The sequence below is a fragment of the Fusarium flagelliforme genome (assembly GCF_020744385.1).
Source record: "Fusarium flagelliforme strain FIESC 12 MPI-CAGE-AA-0113 chromosome Unknown B0J16scaffold_8, whole genome shotgun sequence".
NCBI lineage: Eukaryota > Fungi > Ascomycota > Sordariomycetes > Hypocreales > Nectriaceae > Fusarium > Fusarium flagelliforme.
Genome location: NW_025763510.1, coordinates 2,267,153 through 2,290,302, shown reverse-complemented (window position 1 = coordinate 2,290,302; position 23,150 = coordinate 2,267,153). Strand labels below are relative to the sequence as shown.

General features: G+C 47.8%; 11 protein-coding genes across 11 annotated transcripts; 9 read left to right on the top strand and 2 right to left on the bottom strand.

The window, feature by feature from the left end:
- The first annotated feature begins 388 nt into the window (after window positions 1-388).
- On the top strand, window positions 389-3,003 carry B0J16DRAFT_294298 (fungal-specific transcription factor domain-containing protein). The gene is made up of 8 exons (XM_046124388.1): window positions 389-496; window positions 559-641; window positions 698-1,431; window positions 1,483-1,615; window positions 1,675-1,872; window positions 1,925-2,080; window positions 2,135-2,312; window positions 2,365-3,003. The coding sequence occupies exons 1-8, from the start codon at window positions 413-415 to the stop codon at window positions 2,812-2,814; spliced, it is 2,016 nt and encodes a 671-aa protein (XP_045978203.1). The 5' UTR covers window positions 389-412; the 3' UTR covers window positions 2,815-3,003.
- A 269-nt stretch (window positions 3,004-3,272) lies between these two features.
- B0J16DRAFT_198536 (carbon-nitrogen hydrolase) lies at window positions 3,273-4,681 on the top strand. The gene is made up of 2 exons (XM_046122917.1): window positions 3,273-3,896; window positions 3,954-4,681. The coding sequence occupies exons 1-2, from the start codon at window positions 3,404-3,406 to the stop codon at window positions 4,619-4,621; spliced, it is 1,161 nt and encodes a 386-aa protein (XP_045978202.1). The 5' UTR covers window positions 3,273-3,403; the 3' UTR covers window positions 4,622-4,681.
- Window positions 4,682-4,988: 307 nt separating this feature from the next.
- B0J16DRAFT_389746 (uncharacterized protein) lies at window positions 4,989-6,026 on the top strand (the record flags this gene model as incomplete). The annotated part of the gene is made up of 2 exons (XM_046131830.1): window positions 4,989-5,444; window positions 5,496-6,026. The coding sequence occupies 2 exons, from the start codon at window positions 4,989-4,991 to the stop codon at window positions 6,024-6,026; spliced, it is 987 nt and encodes a 328-aa protein (XP_045978201.1).
- An 817-nt stretch (window positions 6,027-6,843) lies between these two features.
- B0J16DRAFT_311989 (heterokaryon incompatibility protein-domain-containing protein) lies at window positions 6,844-9,173 on the bottom strand. Its single transcript, XM_046125024.1, has 2 exons — window positions 8,794-9,173; window positions 6,844-8,738 (listed from the first exon to the last, which is right to left on the bottom strand). The coding sequence occupies exons 1-2, from the start codon at window positions 9,164-9,166 to the stop codon at window positions 6,898-6,900; spliced, it is 2,214 nt and encodes a 737-aa protein (XP_045978200.1). The 5' UTR covers window positions 9,167-9,173; the 3' UTR covers window positions 6,844-6,897.
- Window positions 9,174-9,912: 739 nt separating this feature from the next.
- B0J16DRAFT_351014 (uncharacterized protein) lies at window positions 9,913-11,399 on the top strand. Its single transcript, XM_046129124.1, has one exon. The coding sequence runs from the start codon at window positions 9,959-9,961 to the stop codon at window positions 11,300-11,302; it is 1,344 nt and encodes a 447-aa protein (XP_045978199.1). The 5' UTR covers window positions 9,913-9,958; the 3' UTR covers window positions 11,303-11,399.
- A 905-nt stretch (window positions 11,400-12,304) lies between these two features.
- Window positions 12,305-13,186, top strand: B0J16DRAFT_406219 (uncharacterized protein; the record flags this gene model as incomplete). The annotated part of the gene is made up of 3 exons (XM_046132945.1): window positions 12,305-12,341; window positions 12,398-12,565; window positions 12,618-13,186. The coding sequence occupies 3 exons, from the start codon at window positions 12,305-12,307 to the stop codon at window positions 13,184-13,186; spliced, it is 774 nt and encodes a 257-aa protein (XP_045978198.1).
- A 527-nt stretch (window positions 13,187-13,713) lies between these two features.
- Window positions 13,714-14,684, top strand: B0J16DRAFT_406213 (concanavalin A-like lectin/glucanase domain-containing protein; the record flags this gene model as incomplete). The annotated part of the gene is made up of 2 exons (XM_046132944.1): window positions 13,714-14,552; window positions 14,601-14,684. Exons 1-2 carry the CDS (start codon window positions 13,788-13,790, stop codon window positions 14,682-14,684), a joined length of 849 nt encoding a protein of 282 aa, XP_045978197.1. The 5' UTR covers window positions 13,714-13,787.
- A 20-nt stretch (window positions 14,685-14,704) lies between these two features.
- Window positions 14,705-16,492, bottom strand: B0J16DRAFT_419112 (uncharacterized protein). Its single transcript, XM_046133803.1, has 2 exons — window positions 15,396-16,492; window positions 14,705-15,345 (listed from the first exon to the last, which is right to left on the bottom strand). The coding sequence occupies exons 1-2, from the start codon at window positions 16,377-16,379 to the stop codon at window positions 14,884-14,886; spliced, it is 1,446 nt and encodes a 481-aa protein (XP_045978196.1). The 5' UTR covers window positions 16,380-16,492; the 3' UTR covers window positions 14,705-14,883.
- A 1,852-nt stretch (window positions 16,493-18,344) lies between these two features.
- B0J16DRAFT_358905 (uncharacterized protein) lies at window positions 18,345-19,313 on the top strand (the record flags this gene model as incomplete). The annotated part of the gene is made up of 1 exon (XM_046129612.1): window positions 18,345-19,313. One exon carries the CDS (start codon window positions 18,345-18,347, stop codon window positions 19,311-19,313), a length of 969 nt encoding a protein of 322 aa, XP_045978195.1.
- A 454-nt stretch (window positions 19,314-19,767) lies between these two features.
- B0J16DRAFT_311985 (uncharacterized protein) lies at window positions 19,768-20,859 on the top strand. Its single transcript, XM_046125023.1, has 2 exons — window positions 19,768-20,003; window positions 20,050-20,859. The coding sequence occupies exons 1-2, from the start codon at window positions 19,776-19,778 to the stop codon at window positions 20,776-20,778; spliced, it is 957 nt and encodes a 318-aa protein (XP_045978194.1). The 5' UTR covers window positions 19,768-19,775; the 3' UTR covers window positions 20,779-20,859.
- A 134-nt stretch (window positions 20,860-20,993) lies between these two features.
- B0J16DRAFT_351011 (uncharacterized protein) lies at window positions 20,994-22,811 on the top strand. Its single transcript, XM_046129123.1, has one exon. It carries the CDS (start codon window positions 21,057-21,059, stop codon window positions 22,647-22,649), a length of 1,593 nt encoding a protein of 530 aa, XP_045978193.1. The 5' UTR covers window positions 20,994-21,056; the 3' UTR covers window positions 22,650-22,811.
- Window positions 22,812-23,150: the final 339 nt, after the last annotated feature.

Below are 23,150 nucleotides of genomic sequence, written 5' to 3'. Positions count from 1 at the left end.
ATACGTTGACTTCGGTCATCGAGGGAAATTCGGTTCGAGAAAGCCGCGTTATCTGGAACCCTTGCCGTGGTTTCGGTAGGACGGCAATGCACGGCATCTTCCGACAACTCTAGTCTATAGATAGGGTATCTAAGACGATATACTCGTCGAGGTATGTCAGTTGGATCAAGCAATGCACGTTGGAGAGGGCCATACCAGAAACAAGGATTACAATTAGGATACCTATACTGCACTGTTGGCTCAACAACAAATATATATATATATGAATATATACGGTTCCCAGCTTTATAGCTGAGCTGTCACGTGGCTACCGTGCGGGTGCTCATAGATAGCCAAATCTACCAACCCCGCTTTGTTTTGTTTCCTAGGTAATGTTGGGTCTCTTACAATTCCCATTACCTGGTCCGTCACCATGAAATCTCAGGTGACAGCCTCTGGGAAACCTAGAAAACGTTCAGCCCTAGCTTGCAACTTATGCCGAACAAAGCGAATCAAGGTAAGCTAGCTTTCATCTGATTGGATGAAACCTGTCTTTCAATCACTGACTTGATTGTCCAGTGTGACGGTCAACGCCCCATCTGCACAACATGCATCACAAACGGAGAGCGCTGCGAATACACAAGCCAGGATAGCAATAGAAAGTAAGGTAACCAACCCACTTGTCACATGTAGCCGAGAGTACTTACCACTATTCTAGACCCCCAAGTAAGCGCTATGTTGAAGCACTCCAGGAACGAATAAGAAGTCTGGAGTCGCAGCTCGAGAAATATCAAGGGGCAAAGCCTTCTCACGACGCTGACAACTCGTCGCATCTGGAAGAATCATGTGACAACTCAGAGGACGACTCCATTTCTGACGATCTCAATTCAACACACCGGTCACCAACGAGAGACATCAGTGACAGACTTGGTGCTCTCAACATTGGCGAAGACGGCCAGATTCACTACTTTGGCTCGCGAAGTAACTTCTCTCTACTCAAGAACAGCCCTGCTGCAAGCTCCACCGTGTCGTCGCGTGAGCTCGAGGAGCAGGCCGCACGTACACTGGACTGTCTAGGTCTGCGAGTAGAGATATCCGATGAGTTGCGCGATCACCTCCTCGATCTGTTTTGGAGCTGGCAAAATACCTGGCAATACATCGTCGTCAAACAGCCCTTTCTGGACGATCTTCTCGTCAATCATACAGGGCAATATGCTACTCCGTTGTTACTGTCGGCCGTTCTTGCTCTTGCTTCACGGTACTCGGACCGCGTTGAGTTGCGATCAGATCCTCTCGATCCTAATACTGCAGGGAATGCGCTCGCTGAGCAGGCCAAGATGATTTTGTTCTATGAAAGCCAGGCACCCAAGGTCACTACGATTCAAGCAACGGCACTGCTCTGTCTTCGCGAGATAGCTACGGACAAGGAAGCACTTGGGTGGCTGTATTGCGGTATGGTCATATGCACCAGGCTTGTAGCCATGCTAACAACCCTTTTCACAGGAATGGCGACCAGAATGGCATTCAACCTCGGACTGCACTTGGATCGTACCCATTGGTGCGAGACAGGTCATATCACCGAACAAGCAGCTGAAGTTGGGGCAATTGTGTGGTGGAGTTGCTACGTGCTGGATAAGTAAGTCTGGACTGGACTCCTGCGCTACTTCTCCAATCCCTAACCTGGATGCCCTCAAGATTATTCAATATTGGACTTGGTCGGCCGTCGACTATACAGGAGAACGAGATATCAGCTGCCCTCCCTTCACTTGAACACGACGCAGAGCATGAGCCTTGGTCTAATCAGCAAGTATCCTTCCCAAAAAGTCACATAATTTCAAATGTCCGCGCCACGATTGAACTATTTCGGATCACGGGATCCCCCCTTGACGAAATGTTTGTTTAGTTCCAAAACCCAAGTTTGTGGTTCAGGCTAATACTTTCCTAGCTACCGCCCCAGTAGCCGGAGAATAAGAGCCCACACCCGAGATCTGGTAACCAAGACACATGTAGAGCTGATGAAGTTCCAGACTAATCTACCGAGCTGCCTTCGCCTTGTGCCGTCTCCTCTAGCACCTACTCTGCCACATGTGTATCAGCTTCAGTGAGTTGTTTGGCATTGCACCTGTCCGAGCGACTTGGTGACTAACATTCATAGTCTACAATACCATGTTGCTATCATCCTTCTACATCGCCCCTTCATTGGAGTGAGGGGTCATGCGTCAGATCCGGGAGGGTTCCATCCCAGTGAAGGATCTACTCACCTCGTCGAATGCAGCCAGTCTGCTCAAATGATTAGTACTATCTTAAGACTGTACAGAAAACACTACACACTGGTGAGCCAGCAGGATTCCAATCTGACTTTGACTCATATTAACCTCGATCAAGCGTCGGATACCAATCTCATCCATTCACTGTGCTTTTACGGCCTCTATAATTCTGCTTCTTGAAGCAACCTCTCCAGATTCAAAAAGCAAATCGCGGGCGATTGCTTCGTTGAAAATTGTAGTTAAAGCATTGATCGACATGAGCACGGCGTGGGCTTGGAGCCAGCGTGCACTCCAAGCAATCCAAAAACTGGCCCGAGAGTGGTCGGTGTGTGAAAGCGCATTGATGGCAGTAGGGATTGATGACACGGCACCGCCTGTTGAGGATGCGCAGCCAGGTGAAACTGAAACTTGGGACCCGAATACTGGTATCCCTATGTGGACGCCCCAAGGTCTCGGGGGGTTTGATCTTGAGATTCCCTTCGTGGGCGTGGGGAGTGAGGGTCTCGACTACGAGGATTGGATCGGGACACTTTTCCATGAGGCACAATTCTCTGGCGGCGCGACATGATACATGGATCCACCACTAAGCTTCCGTCTATCAAATGTAGATGCCATAGGTATTAATAGTAGACTATAGGCTTTAGGGAGCGGCCTGCTGTGTGAGGCAATAAGCCACTTAGAGTACAGCAGAGCTTATCTTGACAATGGCAATCTGTCGTGTTCTAGTCAATAGACAGACCTCCAGCTAGATAATGGGAAATTAGGTTCCGTTAGTCGTCATGCTACGTATTAAGTTACCTCATGATTGAGGTCAGTACTTAGGCGGCGTTCATAGTCGATATGTAGCAAGCTCCACACCCTCTGGATAATGCCTATCCGGAGCTTACACACCTATACACCTCCGCATATCGTTATCTGGATGGCTCTCACTTTGCGGGGTAGCGCCATGTGGTGGGCTAAGATAACTGGGAAATGCCTATCCGAGATAGTGAATCCCTCCCGTCTAAGACCATGCGACCACACCACATGGAGTTCCGGCTTAAGGATAGCCGTCGGAGTATGCACATAACCTATATAAACATGTCTTGGACTATCTATCACACTGATCTCATCATTATTCCTATTAGCTATTCATCACCCCATCTTCTACAATTACAATGTCCATTCGTCAATGGAAGGCCGCCGTTTGCCAGTCTGAGCCGTGCTGGTTCGACAAGGCAGCTGGCATCAAAAAGTCAATCAAACTTATCAATGAAGCCAGCCAGAATGATGCCTCCCTGATTGCCTTCTCCGAGGTTTGGATCCCAGGCTACCCCAACTTTCTGTGGTCTGGTACTTACAGAGAGAACATACCCCTGGTGCAAAAGTACATGGCAAACAGCATGTCTGCTCATGGGGATGAGATGCTGCAGATCCGACAGGCTGCTGCCGCTGCAAAGATGTATGTATCTTTTGGCTTCAGTGAGCGTGTCGGGGCGTCACTTTATCTTGCTCAGGTTCTCATTGGCCCTGATGGAAATATTCTACTTCACCGTCGAAAGACTAAGCCAACACATGTTGAGAGGACCATATTCGGTGACTCTACCGGGGACTCTCTTACCACCGTTGTGGCCACACCTTTGGGGAGAATTGGCATGCTTAACTGCTGGGGTAAGCCACACATTCCGTAGCCAATACTGACTTGTACGTTCTAACCTCGGTATTCAGAACATTTGCAGCCTCTTCTCAAGTATCACACATACTGCCAAGGAGAACAAGTTCATATCGCTGCATGGCCGTTCAACGCGAAATGGACTCCTAGCGCGGTCGAACCATTCTCAGTCTTCTCCGAGGCCAACGAGGTTACAGCCAGTCGCATGTATGCCCTCGAGGGTGCTGTCTATGTACTAGTCACCAATCAGCCACTCTCGGCAGAAGGTGCCAGGCTCAATAGTCAAGGTCAGGGTAATGCGGATAAAGATGGCTTCATGCTCGCCGGTGGCGGAGGTCGTGCGTCGGTCTTCGGGCCAGACGGAAGACAGCTTACCGAACCCACCGATCCCAACTACGACGGTCTAATCTACTGCGATATCGACCTTGACAAGATCGACTATGCCAAGACCTTGACGGATTGTGTTGGACATTACTCGAGACCTGATTTGCTGCGCTTGGTAGTCGATGATCAGCCCAAGAACTATGTCGTTCGTGTGTCGGATGGACCTACAAATACTCCTTACCATACGGGAACGAGCGGCGAGACACTTCTTTCTGCGCATAGAACGCTGGATGTATTGCTTGCTGAAAAGGCCAAGTCCGCTCGTGAGGAGAACAGTTTTGCTGACAAGGTCAACAAGGCAAACGGCAATACCCATGAGACAAACGGAATTCAAATCTGATGACTATCGCTTCTAGCATAGCATTTAGGCAATGATATCAAATAACAAGTTCAACTACCTAACTCGTCGTTCAGCTCAACACCTTCTCGATGTCCGTCGGTGGTAATCATTGCCACTTCCCCGGTTTCTGTTCCTACAAATTATGAAGTGATATCAATCCTGCCCACCATAACGTGCAAAGACTAGGCGTAATTCTCACTATAGAGTACTACCCAGATTTACGTTTTGTAGCTTCTATCTAGCCCACAGACGCTTCTGCTCAGCACAACCGTTTAACCTCGGGTACTCCCACCGAGCATTTCCCCGCGTCTCCACCAACTGAACGTCAGACAATATCTTTCATCTTAAGACTTCAAAAACAGCCACCATGGTAAAAGAAAAGAAACAACAAACGATCGCATTGATTGGGCTGGGCACAATAGGCATTTCCTTTGCTGCTCTCCATCTCCGCTATTCAAACGTCAATCTCAGACTCTTCGACGTTCGGAGTGATCTGAAAGAACATATCGAAAGCATCCTACCAGTCTATCTCGATTCAACCAAGAAAGAAAACAACGACAAAGATCTCTCTGTTGAAAAATTACTTTCCGATGGACGAATCGTGGTGTGCTCTTCCATTGAAGAAGTTGTTTCAGACGCAACCATAGTCCAAGAACAAGGACCCGATAGTATCGATTTCAAAAAGTCAACTTGGGCTGAAGTTGTCAAGTATGCACCTTCTGATGCTCATCTATGGAGTTCGACATCTGGAATACAGGCTTCAAAGCAGGTGGAAGATCTAGAGGACAAGACCAGGATTCTCGTCGTCCATCCATTCAATCCTGTAAACACAAATACCTCACTGTTGAAACCCTTTTTACTAACCTCTCGAAAGCCTCATATAATGCCTCTGATCGAAATCGTTCCTTCTCCCCACACATCTCCCGGGAGAACAGACTTCGCAATTAACTATTTCAAAACCCTCAACTCCGGCCATCGTCCCGTAAAAATCAACCAGGAAACTCAAGGCTTCGTCGGCAATCGTCTAGCATTCGCTTTATTCCGCGAGGCATGCCATCTGGTCTCAGAAGACGTCGTCTCAGTGCAAGATCTAGATACTATCGTTGAAGCCAGCATAGCACCCAGGTGGGCTGTAGCAGGCCCGTTCAAAACGTATAATAGTGCTGGTGGGACAGGTGGTATTTCGGCCTTCTTGAGGAATCTGGCTGATACTATGGAGGCGTGCTGGGACGATGGCGGGAAGGTCAGTTTCAAGGAAACGACTGGGGAAGAGGGAGGGGATAAATGGACAGATAAGATTTGCAAGGAGACGGATGAGGCGTACGGTCGACCAACGGCTGAGTCCTTGGCTGAACGTGATCGGAATTTACAGAAGATCATAGCCGCTCAGCCTGACGAGGCTTAGCAGGTTCAGATAATCTATCCTTGATTTTAAGCTTGTTGGTCCTGTACCTTGGATTCAGCCTATGTTACCCTTGTCAAACTCAGCCACGAAACCACGCACTTTAACCAACGTGATTGCAGACAGTGGGGTTAATAATATGATCTTCTTCGCCATTAAATCTGTTTTCCTTGTTCTCTCCAGACGCATATTCGCATATAAATTAACTCTTGAGAATTGATTGTTGGAGTTTGGGCAGAACCCCCTCGTCACCACCAGAAAGTCCGATAGTTCAGCAGGTACGAAAACTCTATCGCTTTCTATAGCACAAAATACTAATCTAAACTGTAGCCCGAACCCCATTGAATACGCAATCCCAACCACAAATCGACTCGTTCACCGGCCACATCTGCATACATCCAGCCAAAAACCAGCAAGCCAATGTCAGACACACCAACTTACGTCGAAACAATCTGGACTGCCGAGTTTATTATTCTGGCCATCGTCCTCCCTTTTACTATCATCCTTCTCACAACATGCTGTTGCTGCTATTTGCGGCGTGATCGAAACACAAAACGTCGAAAGGCGGCATTATTAAGGGCCAAGGGACCCCAACCGCCGGCCTATAGCAGGACACCTCCCATCAAGTTACCAGTATATCTACCCAAGAAACCAGAACAGGCTAGGAATGGGGAATGTGTTTAGACGTGCTTGAGGGTATTGGAATGTGATATCAGGTATCTGGAGAATATGGCCTCCTATAATGTAATGTTTGATTATCTTGTAGAGACATAATTGATGCGGATTATTGCGGAGATGCTGCTTGATCAAGAATTGTTCTCTTGGCTCAATTTGGAAGGAAGAGCGCGCTATTTGTTAATCTATCTTGAAACTATCAAACAATGGTCAACTCCGTTTCTGGGACTTTCAACAACCGCAACCGCAACTCCTCATTGCATCGCAAGGGATAAGGAGCAGACGTATCAAAAGCCCCAACACGTGTGAAGCTCCCAGTGGTATCAGCGCGATGCAGAACTAGCCCTTGCATCTCGATAAATTCCCCCTCTTCAAGACATCTTTTGGTAACATCTTGGCCAATTGGCAGGAGATGCAAGATCTCTGGCTCTATCCCATCCCAAGAACACAAATCTAAAGATCCGTCGATTGGCAGTGGAGGGAGGGTCTTGTTCTCGGAGGCTTTTGTGAACCTATCCCATCGAATAGTTATCTCCTTCAAGCTTTTCTCAGGATCCAATGCGAACTTTTGCGTGAATCTCGATTCAAAGTACAATTCATGTGCAAGATTGACATCATTGTCTTTTATCGATATCAAGAACGCATCGCCAATCCTTTTGCGGTGCATTTCGACAAGCCTGCCTTTCAGATTCATCCCTCCTCCGCTGAGCGTTCCAAAGCGGGTACTACCAGGTATCGCAGGTACTGTCCAGACGTGGATCAGAGTAACTAGGCTCTCCCACGGTTGCGAAGGCTCCCACGTATAACCAATTTTAGGGGCCTCACATCCAGCCCAAGACCACGAAGGACCAGCATAGCCGATCTGATCATGATCCCATTTCTTCTCTCCGAAATGGTTCCAGGCTTGCCACAGCAACGCCCTTGGCAAATCGGGCTCCCACAAGCCTGCAAAGTACTGATCTTCGCCAAGGTCGCCATAGATACTGACAGTCTTTGCGATACCAGCAAGCGATGCCAATCTGTCTTGGGGAAAGGTTAACAGAGTAGTTGAGAATCGGTTTACGAGATCCCGGAATCGGTAGCAGTATTTCCTTTCCTTTTCTGTTCTGTCAGGCTCTTCCAACGACATAATTAGATCGCGCCAGGCGATCTTGGTATGGAAACCGCTAGCAGCTGTAGCACCATAAATCCAGGGAGAGTGGTCCCGTAGCTCGGGAACAACGTCTCGACCACACTCGCGTTGTATCTGGTTCTTGCAGAAATGGATTACTCGGGGCGCAAGAATGCGCTCTTGGAAAACCCAGGCCCGTTTGTTGACTGGTTCCGTATCGACATTCTCCCTCTCCACGCGTGCTATCAGGTAGTCCTTCTTTTCTTGTTGCGGTCCTTGCAGAGTATTTTCCGGCGTCGCTGTTTCCTTTTCACATGGGAACAACTCATAAAGACTGTGCTTCCGGTAAAAGATCATACCGTCGGCCCCAGACGAAGCCGATGTAGCAGATAGATTGGCCGTTGCGCCACTGAAGATCTGATCCATACGAGCAATTTCAACTGCTTTCTCATAGTCATCATCTTGGTTAATGCACAGGGCATCAATCCATAAGTAACGATACCCCAAACACCTCGTAACCCAGATCGCTTCTCTGAACACCTTTGCCTCGGGGCTCAGAAGATGTTCCAATGTGATTTGGGTTTCATATATAGGAAGTAGTTTATTCGAAAGCTTGATGGAGACCGAAGTGCCCCAGCAATGACTCAGTGTCAGGTACTTGGTATCATTTGAGAGGCTGGAAGTTGAGCAGAGCTTGACTTGCGGTAGGGCATCAATCGATAAACTGTCAATGTCGTCGATTGCCACAAGAATATCGGTACCATTTGGATTCACATCCACAAGGCGCTTTGGTAGCACTAAGTTTGACAGGCTTTTGCATTCATTGTGGGATGAGGTGCACTCGTCTAGCCAGCTGCGTAATGCCTTTGCAATCCTTGGACTCCATGTTGGGCTGCCCGCCTCGCCACCCAACGCTTTCATCTGGAGCACTGTAGCCACAACCCCGGTCAGTGCGTTCAGTCATTGAGATGGGTGCGTATTCACCTTCGGAACCTGTCATCGACAGGCGCTTTAAAAAAACGTTATTGCCCACGTAGTTAGCATGGCCCAAGTCGTTACCTACCTTGGACCTTAACGACAGCTCAACCCACCCGCCATGGTGCCAGTTTATGTGCCATGTCATTTCCCACTCATGTGGTATCTCGCCAAGAGGCTTCTTCTTTCTCTCAGGATCATGATGAACATACATCATGACGCAGAAGTCGCAAGTCCCTTCTATTGCAGCCTTGACCCACCCATGAACTCCGCCAGCGAACTGACCCGACGTTCCACTGAAGGAACTCTCGACGCGTCCATTAGTAAAGAATTGGTCCACGGAGGAAAGTATCTTTTCACAATCAGAACATATATGAGGCATTGTACAGTATGAGGGAGTTACAAGCGACGTGGTTTATTGAGTGAGATTTGCAACCCCTCTAGGGAAGATGGCTCAACTACCAATCAGAGTTTGCATGAGCCACATGCCTTGGCTGCACATTGGCTTGGCATCTCTAGAATGAAACATACGCTGACATTCATGTTTTGTTAAACGGCAGCTGTTTCAATATCCAATCCTTTGTTGACATCACTACAAGCGGACACTTATACAAGGCGGTGAACAACAAGCGGTATACATTCACCAATGCTTCGTCAATGCTTCAGTTTTCATGCTTGACACGGCGTAACAATTGCGCCGACTGAAACCAATTCGTTGTTGTCGGAGATTTAGAAAGTAATAGTATGATAAGACATCATAGGATTGAGGTGCATAAACTTATCGCAAGGGTTCATTCGTACGGCTCGTACAGACAAAGCCATCTGCCGTGCCGATCTTTCACCATCTTCTAGAATTTCCACGACGATCGGCTTACAAATTCAATCGCACGGTTCATCCACGTTATGGATCTCTATCTTGGCTAAAATAAGTAACTTCTCCGTAGGACTAAAGCGGATGATTCGTGAACCGAGGTTTAAAACTCCGCAAGTGGATCCTCGCGATACTGGTCTGTTCGTTAAGGCTTCGTAAGGGCCGTTTGAAAATTTGCAAGGATTAGATTAGTAAAAGACTTCTATATAAGAGAACTATATCGGCTGTTTTTTGTCTTGACTATTATTTGCTGATACCCTTTATACAAATTTGTTAAGTTTGGATTATACATAATATTTCAATATGGCTCCTTCAAGATACGGTACCGAGGTCGTCGACCCTTCTCGCCTCCTAGAACCTCTCGAATATGTCTTTGCCGGCCAAAAAGCTCCCAACCGCTTCCTCAAGGCTGCCATGTCTGAGAAGCTCGCCACATGGGACCCCAAAGATGTCTCAGCCCGAGGATACGTCACACCCGAGCTCCTCAACCTTTACAGAAACTGGGGTGCTGGCGGCTGGGGCTCTATTCTTACCAGCAACGTTATCATCGATGGAATGAACCTTGAAGCTCCCGGTAACCTTACCATTCCCGCCGAGGAGCCCTTCGAGGGTCGTCGTTTTGACGGTTTCAAGGAGTTGGCTACTGAGGCTAAGAAGACTGGTAACTTGTTGATCGCTCAGGTCTCGCATGCTGGTCGTCAGGTCGAGGAGTGGATTCAGCCCAACCCTATCAGTGCTTCTGACGTTCAGCTCGTCAGCAGCTCTCCTGGAAAGACATATGGTGTTCCCCGACCTGCTACCAAGGAGGATATCGCCAACGTTATCAACGGCTTCGCCCACGCCGCCGAGTTTCTCGAGAAGGCCGGTTTCGACGGTATCGAGCTCCACGGTGCTCACGGTTATCTCCTCGCTCAGTTCCTTTCTCCTCGCACCAACAAGCGCACAGACGACTACGGCGGCAGCCGCGAGAACCGCATGCGTCTTGTTCTCGAGGTTATCGCCGAGATCAAGCGTCGCGTGAGCCCCAAGTTCATCGTCGGTATCAAGGCCAACGCTGTGGAGTACACCCCCGGTGGTGTCGACGTCGAGGACGCCAAGGCTCTTGCTGTCGAGCTTGAGAAGGCCAAGGTTGACTTCCTTGAGCTTTCTGGTGGAAACTACGAGAAGTTTGCTTTCGCTCATATCAAGGAGGAGAACCGCAAGCGAGAGAACTACTTCCTTACTCAGGCTGAGGAGATCGTCAAGGCTCTTAAGCGTGATATGAAGGTTTTCTCCACTGGTGGTTTCAAGACTGTTAAGGCTATGGTTGACTCACTCGACATCATCGACGGTGTTGGTCTTGGTCGCGCTAGTGCCCAGGAGCCTCGATTCCCCGAGACTCTCAAGAAGGAGTCCATCACAGGAACCATTGAACAGTGCTTCGACCACGACGATGTCCTCAAGCGATTTGCTGCTGCTGGTGTTCAGATTTGCCAGATTGCCAACGAGCAGGAGCCTGTTGATCTGAGCAAGCAGGAAAACACTGATAGCTTGTGGAACGATGTTATGCAGTACTTTGCCAAGGCTGGCGCTGATACTGAGCATAAGCTGTACAAGTGGCCTGCGGTTACCCAGGTTGCTTACCCTTACGGTGCTCCTGAGCTGTAGATTTATTTGTCAAGGATTGGATAGAAAAGGTTTATGATATAGACATGTGTTATGGATGATATAGAATAATGGTCACATTGGCCAAACGAATTGAAATCAAATTCCTAAGATTATTGCCTCTCATTTGAAGTTTTGTTGAAGCCCAGTGGTGGGTAGTTATCCTCATCGAGCTCCCGGGCTGCAAATTAGATATGTCAAGGATTAGATGAAAAAGGTTTATGATGTAGAAGTGTGTTTTGAATAATAGATAACAATGGTCCCTTTGACCAAATCAATTGAAAATAAAATTCCCAATTTACTGGGTCTCATCTGAAGTATCATTGAAGACCAGAGGTAGTCCGGACAGAATGTTGAAATTCAGCCTCCAGGGTTAACTTACCTGCCGGATTTCACATCCTTCCATGTTCACTTAAACAATTATTATGCAGGAGTACCCTGTACTACCATATCGTCTGACTGTCATTTATGCACGACAATGACTCGTCTCACTCGCTTCCGCACTCAAAGATAAGCTTCCCACCAAGCTTATTCCCCATCACATCGGCAGTTACATCAACAAGGGTTCAGGGAACAATTCCGCCCTTGTCTATCCTCTTTTCATTCCTCTGTAACATAGCCGCCCAAGCTAAAAACGCCTTTCCGCTGTGCCCTTCAAGTCTGACCACTCACAGCTAACCAGTGAGTTCAGCTGACAGGGGTCAAACCGTTATTTCGACCCTTCGTGTATGCAAGGATGAAATTAAAGCTGAAAACAACGAAACAAGATCATCAGAAGATGATCGTTTTACTGGTGTGTTTTTCGGGTGTTGGCTTGGCGGCGCTTCACAGTGACACTCGGAATTCCACCCTGCTGATCGTTGTGGTTGACCGTTGTTTGTTCGGGAGAGTATACGATTTGTACAAAAAGGGTGCTTGGCCCTTGGACTAGTAGTTTGATAGTTCTAGGCGTGTCCACAAGGCTGATCCAGACCGTTGAATACGAAAAAGAAAAACGACAGTACGATGAAAAGCATCATTTGGCTTGCCTTTTGGAACTTGGGTAAAACACCCTCCAATATTCCCTGCCCTTTGAGACTACTAACACCTCCTTCCTAGGACTTATCGCCCTTTCGATCTGTGTACTGGCAGGATGTCGTACAACTGCGGAGAAGAACTATGCTCTCGTCCAATGGCCTCGATCAACCATCGGTCTGGTCTGGGGTGAAGAGTGTGAAAAAGCCACTGCTGATATCATACCTGGCTGGTACAAATTCGGTGCATCAGGTTGGAGTCCAGTCTTCATAGCCACAGAGATTAATTATTAACATATTCTTAGGAGTTTGTAGAGTCACAGAAGACGGAACATCATGCAAGCGCAAGTTCCCACCAACATTCAATCTCGCCCAAGCCGTCCTCCAAGACCTCGACAAAGCAGAATCCTCCTCAACACTTGAAAAATGCAAAGAAGCAATCGACAAGCCCATCGATCACAAAACTCCCAAAACACTAGGCGCAGTCCTAGTCGCATTCCTCATCACATCAATCTTCATCAATCTATTCTCTGTAGCTATAGCAGCAGCAGAAGGTCATGGCTGGGCACTATGGACCAGTTCTATACTGGCCGTAGACATGTTACTCATTTTCGGAAGTCTGATTTTAACCGTCGCTATGATGAATTATGAAGGTGGTGGGTATCTCGTTGGTGTGCATGGGCAAGAGTTTTCGGATAGGGAGATGATGGGGATTGCACTTTGGATGTTACTTGCCATGCTTATTGGAAGGCTCTTTTCGAACCCTTGGTTGATTATTCTTTTTGTCTTCATTTTGGTTACCATTATCGTCGTCTCGCTGGTTCTCATTCGAACGAGGGGTTTCTTCTACGTTGTTCGGACGGTTGTAGTCTAGCTACCCTAGAAATTCAATCTTGGCCCCCTCTTACGCCTCTTCAATAGTCTCAGCAAAAGTGGCTTATAATCGCATTCTCAATCCCTTCACATTTCCACCTCAAATGCCCTTCCAATAAACGCCACGAAAATTAACCTCTTGCCACGTTCCTTGCATGCGCGTATGCTTAACCATCCACTTAACCAAATCTAGATAACCCTTTTCCCCTGGAATCAGGAACCAAAGCTTAGCAGCAAAATAAATCAGCCACAATTCCAGATATCGGAGACGTGGCGTCGAGGAATCTCATTATCTGGTCTGCGCTTGGTATAGCTTGGCTGGATTAGGGAGCTGAGACATGTTCCAGATTCAATGCCATTGTTCGCCTGTTAGTCTAGACCAATATTTTCATCCTTGAAATGAGGGGAGACGATATCGATGATGGATATGACTTTGGTGTATATAACCTGGGCTGGAGTCTCGCTCTTGAGGAAGGTAGGTATCAATCACAGGTAGCTAACTTCTCATCTCTTTTCAACTCTCCTTTACAAGTGCCCAGCACTTATTATTCTGCTTCCATCCCCACGCGGAAACACCGCAGGCATTCCTTTACTCCCCAATCATGTTATCTTTCACCATCATCATCACCTACCTGCTCGCCACAGCAGCAGCAACAAATCCCCCCTCCTACTCAGGCTACTCCCGAGTCTGGTCCCAAGGCTTCCAGGGTGACGCAAACACATACCCAGACACAAGCGTATGGCACATCATCCAGCGCGAAAACAATTTCAACAATGAAGTCCAAGCCTACGTCAAGAACAAAAAGAACATCCGCAAGACAGGCAAGAACTCTCTTGAGCTCGTTCCCAGACAGTCTAATGGACGATGGACCTCTGCTAGAATCGAGAGCAAGTACACTCTGACCCCTAAGGATGGGAAGATTACTCGTGTTGAAGCTCAGCTTAGACTGGGCGGTAACTCGGCTAGGAGCAAGAAGGGTATCTGGCCTGCGTTCTGGCTCCTTGGTGATTCCATCCGCAAGGGTGTGGAATGGCCCAAGTGTGGAGAGATTGATATCATGGAGAACATCAACGGTGAAAAGATCGGTTACGGCGCTGTTCACTGTGATAAATCCCCTGGTGGAATCTGCAATGAGCCCGGTGGTATCGCTTCCAACATCGATCTCCCCGATAGCAACTACCACGTCTGGCGAGTCCAGTTTGACCGTCGAAGCAGCAACTACCGTTCTCAAACCATTACCTGGTACCGAGATGGTCGAAACTTTCATAGAGTGACTGGCGCTCAGATTGGAAACTCCAAAACTTGGAAGACGCTTTGCCAGAGTCCCTTGTTCATTATCTTCAACGTCGCCGTCGGTGGAGACTGGGTAAGTAAGATCTTGAATCGTTTGAGACATTTGTTAACATGTAAATAGCCTGGCTGGCCTAACAGTAACACCAAGGATGGAGTCGGTAACCACATGGAGATTGGCTACGTCGCTCACTACGTCTCAAAATAGACACAACAATCAGTTATTTCCTTATGTTTTAGATGTATGCTTAGGATACTAATAATAAACTCTGGCGTTAAAACATGTCTTGTCAGTCATATACCAAATCTGACTATCGCGAAATTGCCCATAAATGTCTCGCAACAAACCATGTCCAGCGTGTGCTTGTCCCAATTGTTCATTGAAGCTAATATTACAAAACGCTTGCTCACTGTTCACCCACTCGTTCTCCAACAACACTCAACTTGGGCGTGCCCGGCCCCGAACTACTCCTCTTCTTCAACTTTTGTCTCTCGGCTCTCGGTGTCATCCCATCTTCACCGGGCTGGGACGCAGCTCTATGCGAACTCTTGCCGAAGAAACTGCTCAGTCTACTACTGCGACGACCCCTGTCTTTGTCTGATACAGCGGGACTTCCCGTGGTGTTGCCCATATTGAACGGCGGGTCGTCGTACTGCGCATCGGGAATAGGCGGTGCGTCGCTTGACGGACCGGCGTCATCGTGGGGTCTTTGTAGACGGTATTGATTGGGATGGTAGAATTTGCCCTGGTCGATCTCGTAGCGTCCTTGTTCAATGGTAGCTTGGTTCCTTTCGATTGCCGCTGGTCCAGCGCCGAGAGCTCTGTCAAAGCTGGAATTTAGTGTTCCACGGAGTGTTTCACCAGCGCCCTGTGATAAAAATCAGTATCAATTAATCTTTAATGTGTGATGTGACTTACGTGAATACCTGCAGCAGCAATCTTTAAGTTGGCAAAGGTGGATTTGCTAACAGGCCGGGAATAATTGAAGGGTTTATTGTCCTGCGGTGGTGGAGGCGGTGGGAAAGCGCCCTGGCCGATCTGCAACGGCGCGGGGACAAATTCGGCTGATCGTCTAACATTGCGCTCTGGAATCGCGGGGGAATTGTTGCTGTCTGCGACTGAAGGCGCATATGAAGGGGTGATTGAAGGGACCGGGTCGCGGGGAGGAATAATTCGTTTGCCTGGTGTCTCAAAACTCTTGCGACGGGCTGTGGGGGTGACTGGTGATGGCTCGCCTGAAGGTGGTTCGAATTGGGATTGAGGAGGAATTGGAGGCGGTTGTAATTGATGTCCTGGTGGTGGCCCTGGTGGCGGAGGCGGTTGGTGCTGTGGTGGCTGTTCCTGTGGTGGTGGCAGTGGGGACGTTGGTGTGATCTCTTGGTTCGCGACAGTGGGCATCTCAGCAACAGGCCTCGGCTCCTCAATAGTCTGCGTCGTACCATTCGAGTTTGTGACAGTCGTCGTGGTCGTCGTAGTGGTAGTAGTAGTCGTTATCGTCTGTCCAGTATTCGGGTTGGTAACCGTTTCCCTTTTAATAGTTGGACTGGTCCATGAATCCGGCCCCGAGTTGGGATTGGAATTGAGATTGGGATTGTGACTTGGTCCTGGGGTAGGCGTTGTAGGATCTGGCGTCTTTCCAGGGCTCAATCCACTACCACTGCCGACGTTGACATTGCTTCTCGTGTTGCTCAGATCGCCCTCTGTGGTAAGCGAGTTATTTGGTTCGCTGCTTCCATATGTTGAGTCGCCTGAAGTCTCAGCTGCTTCATTGATAGGTGGAGGTGGAAGGTCCTGGCTTTTTCGCTTTTCTTTGAGATGATCTTTGTCCTTGTCCTTGTCCTTTGAAGAGCTAAAGATCTTCCATTTTGAGCGCTTCTCTTTATCTTTGTGATCGTCCTGCATGGTGTCAATTGGTATGAAATGAACAAAAATGAATTGGAATGTCTGGATTACAATAAGAAAATACGATTAATGGTCGGGGTCTCGTAAATCAGGCTTATTCTTGTGGGATTCTGTGGTGCAATATGACGGTGATGATATCATTCTACCCGGTCGCAACTTGGAATCTCTCAGCCACCGCCGATCACGTCTTGGAAGCTGCCACTAACGCGTAATGACTACCCCATGACTTCAGAACCTGTGGCGTTAGCTCAATTAACTCCTTGCTCAGCCACAAGGCTTGCATGTTCACTGACGAGTGTTTGGGTATGATGATGGTGTACTATCAGATCTGGTGGTGAGTTGAGTGTGAGACTGTTAGAGACATATCGCAGAAACATGTGGTTGAATCAAGTATCGCTCAGAGGCCTCACCTACTGTTCCAAACCTACAAATTGATGACACCACGATGATTGATTCAGCGAGATTGACTCGGCACTTGCACAGTACTTCGATCCCGAACTTCATCGGTGTTAGCCGCATCATGAACTTTACATCCTCAAACCCTCTTTCAGATGTCAAGCTTTCAATGTTACTGGCGGGTGATTGAAGTTACCCTGCAGAAACACAAACTTGCCAAGCGCACCTAAAGATCGGCCGTTTTATGCAACGGCCAATAGCTCCATGTCCAAAATTTAAGTAGAAGCTTGTCTTTTGCCCGTGATATGCCAGTACAGTACAGTTGTCTTGAGATGATAGTGGGTCATTTATCAGCTCGGATCCGAAATAACGGGATCGAAATGCACCAAGTCAGCATTTCTCCGATAGTCAATCGGACTTAACCCCATATTCAGGCGTAAGCTGAGGGTCTAGCGAGAGATCGCGAAAATTCCGAAAGAGAATTATGTGATTGGTTGAAGCCCCCGGAGTGGATCCTTTATCTCAACATCCATTAACTTGTCTAAGTGTCAAAAAGGTCCTTTGTTAGAGTCTCAGGTAGACCTATTGTCTATACCAGATTTGTTGTTTGCTTTGTTTTTCAATATTCTTATTTGTTAGTCAGTGAATATTTTGCAATGTTTTTATTTGTCCTTCGATGAAGATTGCCTATAAAACAAACATGAGGAATCTTCTGGACGTCCAGCTCGTCCAGCTGCCAAGTGGGCTATAAAAGAATCAAGGAATCTTTTAAATCTCGGTCTCTAGCTTTCTTCTCGTCAATGTATACAGCTTATATCAAATATCATCTATATAACCTGGAGAGGGTACTCGGATTAAGAATAGTGAGTGGAATCCTGTCGTGAACATAAAGTAGCCAGGTGCTGAACTCCCCAGCATCGAGACACACGTCAGAACCAAGAATACTAATTGTACGCAGAGAGAGCCGCCATAATGGGTTGAAAGACGTTAAAAGCCACCACCTTGTTATACTAGAACCTGAGCATAGTCGAGGCTTTGCTAGGGCATTGACATCCGTTGGCACTCAAAGACGACCTGCCAACATGTTCGCCAGCTCGTTTCCCGCCGTGCCAGAAGACCACGAAAATACTATATACTATAGAACAATCAAAGAGAAACCTGCGAACAATAGCGCTATGCCCTGTCAGTGCCAGACTGTGGGCCTCGCTCAGTAGTGTCACCCATGGAATAGACGCCATGGTCCTGACAAGAATTTCGAACATCCAATGGGAAACCTGTGAACAATATCTTTGTGCCATGCCAGTGCCAGTACGCCAGCCCGGACAGCTCTGTCACTACCAGAACAGACGAGATGAACCTCATGAGATCTCTGGTATAAAGTCCCTCTTTCGTCTGTTCCCTAACGACTTCCTTTTCCCCTCCCTACCACACACACACACACACACACCTTCAGCTCTTAGCTACTTACCATCATACTCTTCACACTATCTTCACACACTCTACCTACCCTAACGACATTTTATCAACACTTTGACATAACTCAGCATGTCTTCTTCTACTTCCGCTAACATGTTCTGGCTCCAGGCCAACCGAAGCGTCGTCGACATCGGCGGTTCGTCCCTCAACCTGACCTTCGACCGTCAGCTTCCCGATGCCTTCCGTGGCAACGGCTACTTTCCCAAGGAAATGGCCTATACCTATGGCATGGATAAGTGGAACGTCATCGCTGGTACTTCATACCAGACCTCAGACGAAATTTCCATCATCTCAGCTACCGCCGGTAAAGTTGTCTCAGACATGCCAAAGACTAACAACGTCATTGTTGACCTTGGAGCTGCCAACAGCCCGAAGTTCGAGCCTTATGTCCACGCCTTTATCAACCAGGGGAAGGGAGTTACCTATGTCGCTCTCGATATTAACAAGGAGTCACTGACTGCTCATGTCAACCGCGCTGCTGAACGATTCCCAGGTGTCACTTGCATCGGTCTCTGGGGAGACTTTTCCCAGGGCGACAAGTTCTACAAGAACATCACTGGTAACCGCATTTTCCTCTCACTTGGTTCAATCTTCTACAACGCGCCCGACCAGATGTGCATCGACCGCTGCCTCGAAGTCAAGGCCCATCTTTCCGGCGTCGACCGTTTGATCGTTGGTCAGGACGGCCCTTCCGCCGGTGAGAGTGCTAGCACCCACAAGGCTTATGGCACTGCCGCTTACGCTGACTTTTTCAACACTTACCTCTCCGGCATTCAGAAGCACGCTGGTATTGTCGCTGACCCCAAGACCGCTTGGGCCTACGAGTCTAAGCTCATCAACACCATGCACTTCTTCGAAGTCACCGCTCTGAAGGAAATGGTCTGCCAGCGATACGGCGGATATGTCATCAAGAAGGGAACCAAGTATGTCATGTTCCCATCTTGGAAGCGCGGTGAGGAGGAGATTCACAACATCACCAAGAAGCAGGGTCTCAAGATCATGACTCTTGGTAAGTCTCCCTCTTCTGGCATGCGCCAGTACCTGGTTCAGCCTCAGAACTAAGTTGACCATACACTCCCATTGTCTTGGAACTGTTTGCGCCTTTGGAATTTGGAGGGAAAGAATTTGGACTCTCGCTAGACGAGAGGAGCCCACACGGGCTTTTGGATTGATTTGACATTGATTGCAATCGAGTTTGGGAGCAAAGGACTTGCATAGCACTTGGAATTGGAAAGATGGAATAGAGTCAAGCTGTAGCCATAAGGGCTCGAGACTCCTCTATCGATAGACTTCCCCCAGACTGGGCCACACGGCCTGAATAGATCAAGCTTCGGGAACTTAACCTCGACACTTGCACATGTGATCTCCATTGACTGACAGAAGTATTCCTTAACATTTTCTAGGAACAGGATCCCTCGTATCGACTTGAAGGTTATCCCGATGACGTAATCAACCAAAGCTGTGGAGAATCTTAAAACACGACGCTCATCTAACGACTCAAATCTTCGACAGTCACCATCAATCATGTCAAAACGAAATCTCCTTCTATGTTTCGACGCCTTCGGGACTCTAATAAGACCTGTTCAGCCGGTCGCGCAACAATACGCCCAAGTTGCTCGCCAATGCGGTCTTACCGACTTTAGTGACGAAGAGCTGCAATCTACTTTGATATCGATTATCAAGCAAGAGTCTAAGAAGAATCCGAACTTTGGCAAAGAAACTGGTCTTGGCGCTACAAAATGGTGGACAAATGTGTGTTTTTCTTATCATTGGTATTGTTCGGTGCTGATGCTCGCAGGTTATTCATGATACTTTCACGCCTTTGATTCCGAAAGGCCAATCCCTTCCTCAAGATCTAGCGCCAAAGCTACTACACCGCTTTGCTTCAAGAGAGGGCTACGAGACTGAGGAGGGTCTCATAGAAGCTTTAAAGGGCTTGAAAAGCAACCCATCTCGACATTATGATCAGCTTGTCGTTGGTGTCGTGACCAATTCAGATGATCGTATTCCCAGCATCCTTTCATCCCTGGGTCTTAACGTCAGTCCTCTTCGCTACGGCACGGACTCTGACCCAAGTAAGATCAAGAGTAGCACTTTCGACATTGATTTTCACTGCATGTCCTACGATGTTGGTGTCGAAAAGCCAGATAAGCAAATCTTCAACGCCGCAGAATTCATGCTCGCCCAGATAATCAGCGCGCGAAACGGAAGAAGTTTAGACGAAGCTAAATCAGAAGTTGAGAAGTGGCAGAAAGTCTACGTTGGTGATGATTATTCAAAGGATGTGGTTGGGTCAGCGAATGCGGGTTGGAATCCCGTTCTGCTAGATCCTAAAGATGAATGCGATAGTGTTGCGGACTTGAAGCGCTGGCGATCTGATTCTAGTGATAAGTCACATGGAAAAACATGCAGAATTGAAGACCATCCTGCAGAGACGGTAGAAGGATTATTCAAGGGATATGATGTCGCGACTGTTCATTCGCTGCGCAACTTTGTTTCATGGCTTAAGAACGGATCGTCAAACTGAGCGACACAAGACTTTAGTTACACGGATAAAATTGAGTCTCTTAATTCAGTCTGAGTCATAATGATCAATAACCAGATTGAGCTCGCCGAAATCCGTTATTCCCGAAGCGGACTGAAGGAATAATTGACCTTCCTTTATCTTACGTTGTGGGGCATATCCGAGCCAAAGACTATCTGGCCACGAACGATAGAAACTCAACATAAATCATAAGCTCATTCCATTACAATTCTTCATAACAACGAACTTTGGATTCTCATCTTTCTTCCAACACCTCAGCCATGTCTATATCGATCATTAACTCAACACGCCTAACCACAAAATGTGGGGAAAAAGCCGTCCCGCTATCCCTTCTCGACAGCACAACCGCCAACTTCTCCGACGCAAGCGCAATATGGCTCTACGAAAAGCCAACTCGTCAAGATATCAACTTAGCTCATCACTTGCGCGAGTCTTTAGCGATCACGCTTGAGTCTTATCCCCAGTTGTGCGGCCACTTGAAAGCTGTCGAATCCACAGACGGGACTGTTCCACCGGAAGCTGCGCATTTTCCTCCCCATGCGCGGCGCTTTAGACGCTTGTATGCGCATTATGGAACTGGGGTTGATCCAGGCGTGGAATTTGTCCATGCTAGAAGCTCTGCTACGCTGCGATCTTTGTACCCTGTGGATAGAGTTTCTAAACATCCTGCCTGGCTTTGCGATTCTGTGGTGTTCAAGCAGTTCATGCCATCTGTACCGACGCCACGGCTGTTGAGCCATGCTATCAGAGATGGAAATGGCCGTTTATATCCTCTTCTTGCGATCCAAATCACCGAGTTAGCATGCGGTGGTTTTGTCTTGGCGTTGAAAGAGACGCATCCTCTTGCCGATACCACAGCTGTTATGTCTCTTCTCAATGACTGGGCGTCTGTGAGCAAGTCCATTCTTCTTGAAAATGCCATCCCTCGATCCACGTCGATGTTCGATCCTGCGCTTATTGACAATCATGCCGCCGGAGATATCAACGCTGAACAACCCGACCAAAAGCTTATACAACAGGCTATGTCGTTGCCAATGCACAGATATGACTGGTGGGCACCTGGCCCAAAACCTTCATGGGCGCCCCCAGTCCCAGAGGCTTTCGATACACCGGACCTCGAGCCAGCAGGTCCAGCTATGCCTTGGGAAGAATGGGATGTGACCGCCCCTGTGTCGAACTGTGTTATCCACTTAAGCAAAGAACAAGTTATTTTACTATGGAAAAATGCCAACGAGGCTTCATCAGAAAAGCTCAGCCAACACGATACAATCATCGCTCATATCTGGTCCTGCATAGCCCGTGCACGGGGTTTGGAGATCGACACAGATGCTATTTACTGCAACCTCGTATACGGCGTCAGATCATCCTTCGGACTGGACGAGAAATTCCTCGGCTCACCAGCAGTAATGATGAACATCGAGTATCCAGCCTCTAAAGTCTGTAACCCTTCAAATTCAACCGAACTAGCCACCCGTGTCCGGAACACCCTCAAAACAATCTCCGAACCAAGTAACATGGCCGCCCATTTACACAGCATCGCCTTCGAAAAGTCTCCTCAGCGTATATGGCAAGCTTTTCTGGGTCAACGGCATATTCTGGTAACGACATGGGCACGTGCAAACGTTTACGGTGTCGATTTTGGATTTGGATCTACGTGTTCATACGTTGAGAGTGTTGTGCCAGATATGGATGGTAATATTGCGGTTAAAGAAGCACCAGGGCCTTCTGCGAACTACTGGACTGATAATGGTGTTGACGTCTCTGTCCATATCAGAACGGAACATATGGAACGGCTGATGGATGACCCGCTCTTGTTCCCAACCATTACGTCCGGCGAGAAGTACAAAAACTAAACTTGGTTAAGTATCTGAGTAGAAATCTTGGGTCAGTTATGACCAGTGTACCCAGTTACTATAACTCGCTTTTTATGTTAGGACATGGAAATAAGAGTTGCCGAGAGTATAAAAGATCAAATATTGTAAATACTTTTGCCAGCTTAAACCAGCACTGATAGGCAACTTTTTTTGGTGCCCAAGTTATTAACAGTTTTATATCGTATGTACTACTCAACCCAGATCCTAGCGATTGGAAGTGGTACTAGCGGTAAACAGGCATGAACTCTCCAAAACCCCTTTGTGTTGTCATTGTAGCCCAAAAGCCGACAAGAGTGTTACCACCAGCCACAGATTGACAGACTTTATATTTAGGGCCGACCGTATCTTGCCTAGAAACGGTATGTTTTCGGCCATGGTTCGTCTCGAATTCCAACGCAACCAGAAAACCTTCAGCCTTTTGATGCCAAACGCTAAGTTTCACGATACGACCTCCGCCAGGACCATCAATCTAAAAGATTT

Bases quoted from the DNA above. Each gene is read 5' to 3' on its own strand.
- B0J16DRAFT_311985 (XM_046125023.1), top strand. From the start codon at position 19,776: ATGTCAAAACGAAATCTCCTTCTATGTTTCGACGCCTTCGGGACTCTA. The intron at 20,004-20,049 runs GTGTGTTTTTCT...TGATGCTCGCAG, and splicing joins CTACAAAATGGTGGACAAAT to GTTATTCATGATACTTTCAC.
- B0J16DRAFT_351011 (XM_046129123.1), top strand. From the start codon at position 21,057: ATGTCTATATCGATCATTAACTCAACACGCCTAACCACAAAATGTGGG.
- B0J16DRAFT_419112 (XM_046133803.1), bottom strand. From the start codon at position 16,379: ATGCAGGACGATCACAAAGATAAAGAGAAGCGCTCAAAATGGAAGATC. The intron at 15,346-15,395 runs GTAAGTCACATC...TTTTTATCACAG, and splicing joins TTGCTGCTGCAGGTATTCAC to GGCGCTGGTGAAACACTCCG.
- B0J16DRAFT_351014 (XM_046129124.1), top strand. From the start codon at position 9,959: ATGGCTCCTTCAAGATACGGTACCGAGGTCGTCGACCCTTCTCGCCTC.
- B0J16DRAFT_198536 (XM_046122917.1), top strand. From the start codon at position 3,404: ATGTCCATTCGTCAATGGAAGGCCGCCGTTTGCCAGTCTGAGCCGTGC. The intron at 3,897-3,953 runs GTAAGCCACACA...CTCGGTATTCAG, and splicing joins TGGCATGCTTAACTGCTGGG to AACATTTGCAGCCTCTTCTC.
- B0J16DRAFT_311989 (XM_046125024.1), bottom strand. From the start codon at position 9,166: ATGCCTCATATATGTTCTGATTGTGAAAAGATACTTTCCTCCGTGGAC. The intron at 8,739-8,793 runs GTGAATACGCAC...TTGTGGCTACAG, and splicing joins GTCGATGACAGGTTCCGAAG to TGCTCCAGATGAAAGCGTTG.
- B0J16DRAFT_294298 (XM_046124388.1), top strand. From the start codon at position 413: ATGAAATCTCAGGTGACAGCCTCTGGGAAACCTAGAAAACGTTCAGCC. The intron at 642-697 runs GTAAGGTAACCA...CCACTATTCTAG, and splicing joins AGCCAGGATAGCAATAGAAA to ACCCCCAAGTAAGCGCTATG. The intron at 1,873-1,924 runs GTTTGTTTAGTT...ATACTTTCCTAG, and splicing joins GGATCCCCCCTTGACGAAAT to CTACCGCCCCAGTAGCCGGA.